The 10,279-nt window shown below is 37.2% G+C and overlaps 1 protein-coding gene across 1 annotated transcript in view; it reads right to left on the reverse strand.

The window, feature by feature from the left end:
* Positions 1-8,848, reverse strand: part of LOC107701202 (caspase recruitment domain-containing protein 14) — a 31,195-nt gene extending 22,347 nt beyond the window's left edge. The window contains exons 1-7 of the mRNA XM_016503160.1: positions 8,638-8,848; positions 7,568-7,705; positions 6,868-7,074; positions 5,710-5,828; positions 4,788-4,940; positions 4,561-4,680; positions 2,360-2,485 (exon numbers count right to left, since the gene is read on the reverse strand). Of these exons, the coding sequence (XP_016358646.1) occupies positions 2,360-2,485; positions 4,561-4,680; positions 4,788-4,940; positions 5,710-5,828; positions 6,868-7,074; positions 7,568-7,705; positions 8,638-8,848 (1,074 nt within the window). The remainder of the gene's footprint in view (positions 1-2,359; positions 2,486-4,560; positions 4,681-4,787; positions 4,941-5,709; positions 5,829-6,867; positions 7,075-7,567; positions 7,706-8,637) is intronic.
* Positions 8,849-10,279: the final 1,431 nt, after the last annotated feature.

The raw sequence follows: 10,279 nt of genomic DNA on the forward strand, positions 1-10,279 counted from the left end.
AGCAAAAAGTGAAATGAATAAGCCTCAGGCTGAAGGGAAAGTAAATTTACGTCCTTACAGTAGAATGCAGAAGAAGAAATATACACACTTCAGCAATAAAAAAAAACACACAAATGTTCGTCTAGAGTAATTTTTGCTAATTAGTATGGTTGAACTGGATCATCGAAGGTCAGAAGCAAAGACATTGGTTAATATAATGGGAATAAATACATAAAGGATATTTGTGTTTAACATTTAATTATTGCAGGCTTGCGTCATATTCTGAGTTGCATTATTTTTATTTTTATATTCATTTTGAGGAATACTGAATCTGTGTGTTTTTGTTTTTTTTTGTGACTGAGATGAATTAATGCGTATTCATATTTATTTTAGAACTAGAGTAACATCTGCTTTCTCTCAACATGGGGACAGGAGAGCTGTCAATCAATAAATTGAAAAAAAAAAGTAACTTGCATTACTTATTTGAAAAAGTAACTTTTTCTATTGTAAATTAAAAAGTAATGCGTTACTTTACTAGTTACTTGAAAAAAGTAATCTGATTACGTAACTTGCGTTACTTGTAATATATTACCCCCAACACTGGTCTCCACTAATGAGCTGATGAGTTGAATCAGTTGTGATAGATGAGGGAGACATACAAAATGTGCAGGGCTGGGGGTACTCCAGGACAGGTTTGAGAACCACTGTCTTAGGGTTAGTGATGTGATTTCCCAGTGATGTGAACAAGATGCTGTGTTATGGTGTTGACAGCTCCCAAGCATGACCAGTGTCTGCAGCATGTGTAGAAACATGCCAAATTGGCAGACGGCAATCCTATGATGTCACATGGCGTACCTGTGCATAATAAAAAGCACCTGCATTACACATTGACGTCACTGTATCACCACATTACAGTCCACCTCTATCTGAGTCCGAGTCTACAGTCTGAGTGTTCAACTCTATTTAAGAGGTCTATTGAAAGCAACCCATCCATAGGGGAGCATATACCTCTACTTTAAACCCCAAGTTGAACGATTGGGGAGGATGACCAAATCAGAGAGTGGGACACTTTGAAAACTGTCCATCATAACCCTCATTCGCCAAGCTCTATTCCATAAATCTATACTATTAGCTGCCCATCTGCACAAAGTTTCTTTCTTTCTCCACCATAGAGCAGCCAATGATAGTGGGGGTCTGTCTAGGTGGCACGGAGTGTTAAATCTGTGGTCCGGTGCAGTTCAGCGACAGCCTCATGAGACAATCCCTTACCCTGGTCCAGATCTCTGTGCAGTTCAGCCTGGAGGACCTGCAACACTTCCATTGTGTGCAGGGCCCCATCAGCCTGACCCATTGCCTCATACAATTTGCCCACCACCCTCGAGGTGACCTGACATGGCCTGTAAGGCAACAGGTTTCTCCATGACCTCGTCATCTCGGTGTGAAGGTCTGGGAGGAATGGAAGGCTCACAGGAGAGAGATGGTTATGACCTGCTAGGAATCGCTTGCTGAGTTTGCCACGAGAGATTTCCTGTTTTTCACACGACTAAGCTAAACGCAGCCTGGCTGTGTCATGAGTCATAACATTTAGTAACTCCTTATATGCTTGGCTAGCAGAGGGAGGAGACTCACTGATCTTTTCAGCGTCATCCACTCCCAATACATCTAACTCCTGAGAGCTGATGCAGCCAGCAACATGCTCCTAGCCGAATCAGAAGAGGCCGCAGAGTGGCCTTCTAGATCCAGCATGAGAGCTCTGGAGCTGGCAGGAGAAGTCTGAGAAAGGGAAACCCACTTACTAAACTCCTCTGCCAGCTCCACCAGTGATCCCCATGATCAAAGCCACCTCACTGCCTCGGCAGACGTGGGGCCTGAACTGCGGGAGGCAGATGCTTGGCCCCTATAACCTTGAGAAGATGGCCAAGAGGAGGCAGAGCTTCTTAACTGCAAACTTGTGGCAGTGAACACATCCAGCCCCCTCAAGAGCTGAATGCGTGTTCTCCACTCCCAAGAAAATCACACCAGAGACTTAGAAATGGTCCACGGGCAAGATGGTGCACACTTTCTGAAATGTTAGCTATAAATTATCTTCAAACGCTACAAACAAAATGGTCTCCTAAAGACAACAAAGCTGATGATGTGTAATGCAGGCGTCATTTTATATGCACAGGCATTCCATGTAACTTCATAGGACTGCTGTCTACCAATAGAATTCAACGAGTTTCTACAGGTACCTCAGACCCTGGTCCTGGTCCCTTGAAAGGGAACTGACAGTTTATTGAACTGTATAAACTGATATCATTGTTGAATCTAAAAACTTATTTAGGACTTAATGACCTAATGAGTATGATATTTGTTCATTATAGGCACTGATTGTACTGACCTTGTCTCTCTCTGCCTGCACCTCTTCTAGCTGATTATGGAACAGTGTACTCCTGTGCTGATACATCTCACAGTCCACAGTCAACTTCTCCACCTCCAGGGCTAAACAGTCCTTCTCTTCTAGGAGCTAAAAAAGGTGAAAGGGAAGCATGGTGAGAAGAAGGGTGATAGAAAGAATATGGACATTTAAAAGAAAAAAAATCTAAGGAGAAGAGGTAAATGGACAGAGACACTAGATGCAAAACAACAACAAAAAAAACAGTTTTTTTCAGTCAATTTGACACACTTCTCCAAAGTAATGTAATTGCTTTCAAAACAATTAACACAGCCATCTAAATACACTTTTACCTTAGCCAAACTGTTCAACTTTACTGCAAAATTAAACTGCAAAAAAATGTTTTTTTTCTATTAATCCATTTATTTATTTAGCTGTTTTATATATATATATATATATATACCTGCCAAATGCGGGTAAAAATCAGCTGTGGCGGGTAACGCTGTCAAATCACTAGCCAGTTTGGCGGGTTACTTTTCGTAAGTTATGTTCACTCATTAATTTCTTTGGGAAGTTCATGCAGGCCAAATCTGTGCAGGTTTAGCGCAAATACTGAACTCGTGAGATAGCATGACATTATCGAGTATATTGCAAAAACCAAACAAAACACACCTAAGTTACAAAGTGCACGCATACGCGACGTGATGTAGTCTGGTTAGACTAACTTTGTGCTGTGCGCATTTAGAGTGCATTCTTTCATTGCATGATTCAGTCTGTTAATATGCATTACGAATGATCACATAATTCAAGATAAGGGGGTTGGAAAAACTGCAGGTTAAAGCATCCCATGTCCCTCTAAGGTGCATTCACATGTGTAAATACATCTAAATGACACTTCATATTCAACTTCTGCAAAGATGAATTTTATTGATACTGATTTCATTTGTTTAGTAACAGCCTAAATGCATTATTATTATAACTGACTGATTAAATGTAAGAATTTGACTCAAAAGATGATGCACACTTTTAGAAAAACATTGCTTTAAAGGTAAAAATGCACATAAAAGGTAAAAATCAATTTAAACTTATTGGAAAAGATTACTTTCTATCACTGCTGTGAACTGATGACCACACAAAATATGCAGAATATGAAAAACTTTAGGAGTCAGCTGTCCACGGTAGTCCTTCAGATATAAGCACACTCAGCAAAATATCATCTAATTATCGTTATGGATAAAATCCCAGAAAATATTGAGATATATTTTTGTCAATACACCCCTAACATATTTAATGTTTTGTTTAGAAAAAAAAAAATATATATATATATGAGAAGTGCCCTTTTTTCTACTTGAGCCCCTACCCCTCAAAATGTCTGTGCACGTCCCTGTCTCTCAGGAAGTTATGCATTGTTTAGTGGTTTTGGAGTTAGGAAGCTGTTCCAGAGAGATTTCTGTCTGAACGCTGATGAGGAAGAGGAAGGTGTGGATGAACAGGGGATGTAGAAAATCTTTACACCCACCTCCTGTCAGAGGTGCATGTGTATCTGCCAGTGGGCTGGAATAAAAAACTGAAAAAAGCAAAAACAACAGGAACAGCATGTACACGGGCCACCAGAGATCTGCACAGAGCTCACCACATTATCATAATTCTGGGAAGTCTGGAAATGCGTTGAAGCCTCCAGTACTCAAAAAAGTATGCATATTTCAATACTCTGTGCTCATAATGCAGCACTTTTTAGGGAAGCTTTTATTGCAGGTTTGCATCATATTCTGAGTTGCATTTTTTTAATTCATTATGAGGAATACTGAATCTGTGGGGGGGTGGTTTGTGAGTGAGATGAATTAATGCATATTCATATTTATTTTAGAACTACAGTAACATTTGGTGGAATTTTGGCCCACTCTTCTTTGCAGAACTGCTTTAATTCAGCTTTAATTTCATCTACACAGCAGAAAATAATTTCACTGTGATTTGTGTAAAACCAACTGTTTTTTTTTTTTTTTACTGATTTATAATTTGAGAATGTTTAAAAATCTGTACAATTAAAAAGTGTTCAAATCAACGTGTTAACTGTTATGAGATCAGTGAACTAATAAACTAATAAGAAAAAAAAACTAATAAGAAAAATTATAATATATAATTCTATACAAAGTACAACATTTTGAAATACAAAAACAACATTAAGGTTAAGGAAAGACCAGTTTTACCTCCTCTTTCTCTTGCTGGAGTCGTATATTCTCCTCACTCAGCCTGCTGACTTCCTCAGCAAGTTCTGAACTTCTGTTCTCAACCTCCTTTAAATCATGGGCCAGTATATCCTGCTGTACCTGATTGAAATAGACAGAGACAGACAGATTTACTGTTAATCAGATAAGATGGAGTCCCAAAATTTGTTGACTTGTTACATTGCTATGAAAATGAGTCTTTCATTTACTGGGAACAACGTCTCAGTCTCCAGTAACTTTGCGCGTACAGCATTGAGCTCATCTTTGAGCTTCTGTGTATCACTGGGATTCTTCAAGGAACGCCGCCTCTCAAAGTCTGTCTCTTTCTGTGCCTTCTTTAACTCATGCTGCAGCTGGGAAATCTGGAGAAGAGGTGAGGAGAAGAGATTTCTGTATGCCCTGGAGTTTTTTGGAAAACAATCCAGCATTACTGTTTTTGTTGTATTGATTATACTGTAGTTTTTCTTTTTTTTTTTTTTACCCTGGCTCCCTGCCAAGTAGAGTAAAGTTAATTTTAATGTAGCAAAAAATGCTAAGCAAAACGGTTCAGGTTTCTTGTAAATTAATAGCTAAAATTCATTACCCTGCAACACTCAAAACAAATTTGGTCAGATTAAACCAAATAGAACAAAACTGATCTCCACTATTAATATAAAAATATGCATGCTATGTAATACGTTCCATAGATTTAACTACAACTAAACTAACGCTATGTTCCTTATCTATTTAATAAGGCAAGCCATTAAAACACTTGTCTGGTATTTTTGGAGTTTTTACGTTATCGAAAGGAAGGTTTTTCATGAGCACCAGAAAAGAAAATACAAAAAACTAAATTAATATCAGGATTATTTTTACATTAGTAATGATGAAAACTTGATCTAATATGTTTTTTCAACAAGTAAAAACCAACATTTGATTTGTTTTCATTTGTAAGACACGTTACAGAATTTTAAAAATGCTATACACACAAACCCCTTCCTCCAAACCAACTGCTTATGGAATTATGTTCTCTGTCAGGCACACAAACACACGTAATATGAATGAGACAATCATTGTATTATAACTTATTGAATAGTACCTACAGTCCAAGCAGAAAGCAATCATACAAACACATACTATCTGGTTCCTTACCTCCAGTTGCAGGTCTCTGTTGCGTACTATAGTTGCAGACTTTTCCTCAAGAGCTGTGGTATATCTTACATAGAGATCACATTTCTCATCTTTCAGTTTTAACAGTTCCCTGTTTAAACCTGCACAGAAGACAACCAGACATTAGTCTTGACACAGACAAAGAAACACTGACTGTGCAATAACATTGTTCGGAAATTCTGAATTTCTCAAAGTGCATAATTAAAACGCAACAATGTAAAGATGTTAACGCTTAAAGGGATAGTTAAGCCAAAAATGAAAATTCTGTCATTAATTACTCATGCCATTGTCGTTCAAACCCGTAAGACCTTTGTTCATCTTCGGAACATAATTTCTATGTATTTATATTATAGAAATATGTTTATAGATATAATATTTATATTTATAGATATTTTTGTTGAAATCCGAGCTTTCTGACACTGCATAGACAGCAAAGGAACTACCATGTTCAAGGTCCAGAAAGGTAGTAAGGACATCGTTAAAATAGTCCATGTGACATCAGTGGTTCAACCTTAATTTTATGAAGCTACTTTTTGTGCGCAAAGAAAACAAAAATAACAACTTTATTCAACAATTTCTTCTCTTCCGTGTCAGTCTTCAACATGCGTTCACGACAGTAACACGACACATGTGTGTGCATTCCTCTGCTTGCAAACAAGGCACAGCGCATCTGGGTTCTACTTCAGAACTCCAGCTCCTGTATTAGCAGGACCACACGCATGCGCGAGACTGACACGGAAGTGAAGAAATTGTTAAATAAAGTCGTTATTTTTCTATTCTTTGCACAAAAAAGTATTCTCGTAGCTTCATAAAATTAAGGTTGAACCACTGATGTCACATGGACTATTTTAACAATGTCCTTACTACCTTTCTGGGCCTTGAATGTGGTAGTTCCGTTGCTCTCGGATCTTGGATTTCATCAAAAATATCTTAATTTGTGTTCCGAAGATAAATGAAGGTCTTATGGGTTTGGAACGACATGAGGGTGAGTAATTCATTTAATTTAATTTCATAACACCTCATTTTTATTTTTAAAATATATTCAGATTTGAATGTACATAAATTGCATTATATATGTTTGCTAATGATTTTTTAAACAAAAGTTTGGCACACTGATGTGAAGCTATGTTAAGTGCACACCATCCAGGTGACTGCGCAGTCGTGCATGCTCTCCCTGCATCTGGCTGAGCTCTTTATTATTTTGTTGGGCCTGGTCCAGTTTCCCCTGCAGCTCACAACATCTGGCTTGCAGCCGCGCAGCCTCATGCCGTGCCACATGTAGCTCTGTCTGCATACTGCTTACTGCACGAACCAGGTACTCTGTCAACTCAGTGTAATTTATCAGGCCTGGCAAGCACAGAAGCAAGGTTTTACAAATGAGCCTTGAATATGGTGACAAACATCAGTCATGAAAAACTTCACTTGTCACTGGGGTTACATTGTTTAATGTTTGTCTGAGAGATCTTTATTGAACAAAAAAATAAATGAATAAATGATATAATGTATTTGTTTTATCTAGGAGAATATTTTTTTGCTTAAAATAAAACAAACTATTAATAAAAAACAACAGTCAAACTGTTCTTTTTTATTACTAAAAAATAACAAAATGTTAATGAATAATTTATCAGCTTTTAGAAGAAAACTGAACTGAACCGGCATCAAAAAATGTTTGGCCTAGTGACAGTTTAAGAGTCTAGATCAGGAGGCTGGGCTTCGGATCTGCAACCTTGCAGCTACAGATAGCTCAGATCTTTCACTACTACACCATATCACCCTCAGGTTTTGGGTATGCTTGAATGCATGATCAGAATCTAAGTAGGATAAAAGTGCACTGACTGACCGCTGAAGCCTGAAGGCTCAATGCTGGGCTGGCGGCCGGTAATCCGTGTGTAGAGAGCAGGGTAATGAATCATCAGACTTTCAAGCAGAGCCATTGCACCATTATGACCCTGTACACGTAACAAGTCAATCATGTGACCTGCATAAAAAGATTTACGTTTCAGACATTACATCGTACATACCATAAGAAACATTGAACAGAAATGTTTATTTCCGATACAATCAACCAACTTTCAAGTATTCCTTAAGGGAATAGTTCAGACAAAAATGGAAATTATTTACTCGCCCTCATTTCATTCCAAACCCATATGCATTTTTTTTTTCATTCTGGTTCAAAAATGTGTGTTGACATTACTGATTCTAATATTGCATTGGTTCTCACATATGTAGTAACTGAACACAATGAGCCATTTTTGAACTCTGAATACAAGCAGGCTAGAAATTATATTAATCACACAAAGCATATGACTTATTTGACATAGTCTCTGAATTACTTTTATGGTATTTTTTTGTTTGAAATATTTTGTCCTTTTTGGAGCTGTGGCAGGCTTTGGTTACTACGAAATGACATTGAATGGCAAGAATTGTTTACTTTTATATTACACTGAAAAATTACATACAGCAGGTTTGGAACAACATAAGGGTAAATAAATAATGACAATAATGAATTTTCATTTATGGCTAATTATTCCTTTAATTTACAAGCTCCTCTTTCTATTTCTCTTGCTCTTGCCTTTTCAAAAACGAAAGGTCTTCTTGGAATTTTATCAGCATAACCTCTGATCCAGCTGACCTATCTATCTGTAGCTAATCTATATGTCCCCATGTGTCCTGTAAGCTTGCTCACTTTTCTGAAATAAACCACCCAAATATTCCAATAACTGGTCATTTTCACTTTGACCGCTCTAATCCAAAACAGATCTTCAATCCTGGAGGAACAAAAATATCATAATTTCCATTAAATATATTTTAGTATTTAGTAACTTTTTAAGCTAAAAATGTAATCTTTTTAGTGTGAAAAAATTTGCGGTACTTTGTGTTTCTTTTCCCATGCTCTGGTATATTTCTTACTTGTCTTCATGCCGCGGTTGGTAAAATTGAGACAGGTGAGAATCTCATCCTCATCCAAGTCTGTGAGGACCCGTGCCTGTCGCAGGTAAGGGATGAGAACACAGGGACGGACACCAAGAGAGATGGCATGGCGGTTATCGTTGATAAGATCCCACAATTCTTCTTCCTCCAGATCCTTCAGGTCCGGAGTATTTAGGACACTCTCAGCCATGCTGAATTTCCTAAATCAGACTCTTTGCCAAACACATAAATACAGAGGATTTTATAAAAGTAACAAAAAAAAACTAACTACAATAAAAAGAAACAAGTCCAGTGCAGACATAAACACAACAGAAATGAAATGAGAAATGAGAAGCAGTGAGATTGTAAAGAGGAGTTCAGATAAATCTCCACCCTCTTCACAGGTGTGTGAGGAAACCTGAAAGACAAGGAGAGGTTTCCCGACAACACACACACAGATCAGGTGTGGATTTCCCCTTATAAAACATACTTAAAGATCTCTGACATTACGAACTGTTTATTTTCACTAGGGAATTGGTTGAATTAGATTACATAGTTGTGTTGCTCAGATCACCATTTTTCACTAAAGCAATAGAGATATTTTATTTACAAAGCAAATCACAATGAATGAATCTACCAAAACACATTCCCATCCGCTCTAGTGTGAGTCAAGCATGTTCTTCCTATCTAAAACAAATGAATCAAGCTGTGAACAGGTACAAAGTCCAGCAGGAAAAAGGGAAATGAAAGAGGGATTCTAAGGTTTATGGGAAATGACATGTCACATGCAAACACAGCATTTACATCCTTTGCTGATCTGCCTTTTCTAAGGTATGATGGTGTTGTCACTTTAATGACAACAGTCTGTAAGTGACTTTCTTCTGGCGTTTCACTATCATATGAATTTATTTTTATTGTTATTATTTTTTTAATTGTATGTATTTATTTATTTATTTATTTATATATGTATATATATATATATATATATATATTGTCAAACTGTCTGTCAAAAAAAAAAGGAACAACAAATTACTACATAAAACTCCCAGACTGGTTTAGTACAATGACAATGTCATAGTGACGTGCGCAACATTCCAGCATTAAGAAGAAACGCACATGCATCCGCATTCTTTGAGTTTCTGCTCTTTAACATACAGTAACAAATACATATATGGTATACCCAAGAAGCCCAAACAAACAAACCCAAATATGCAATTATCTACATCAAACTACGACACGCAGCTTGTTGATGATGACAAATAGAGTTCCAGTGGATAATAACGGCAAATATGAAGTAATTTACACTTCTTTGATTAGTATCAATGACGAGTCGTACTAACATTTCCTATTGAAATCAATATACGCTTATACTTAGTAAGCGCTAAGTACACAATAGGCTATATCTTGGAAAAGCCTCAGTGGTCTCTGCAATGAAGCATTGTTTAAAACGAGTACACTTTGTCTTCACCTTTTTTATTGCCTTAAATGATGATGCTCAACTGATTCTCTTCCTCTTGTTCCAAAGTTGCGATTTTTATGTTTAGTGAAATATGTTCGTTAGCTGCCATGCTTTTAAAATCTGTGAGGTAGCGCTGTTACGGCTGTGTACGATTCAAGTGTTTTTTAATAAATCAGTAACGTT

Source organism: Sinocyclocheilus anshuiensis, unplaced genomic scaffold (assembly GCF_001515605.1).
Source record: "Sinocyclocheilus anshuiensis isolate Anshui unplaced genomic scaffold, SAMN03320099.WGS_v1.1 scaffold1522, whole genome shotgun sequence".
NCBI classification, from domain to species: domain Eukaryota; kingdom Metazoa; phylum Chordata; class Actinopteri; order Cypriniformes; family Cyprinidae; genus Sinocyclocheilus; species Sinocyclocheilus anshuiensis.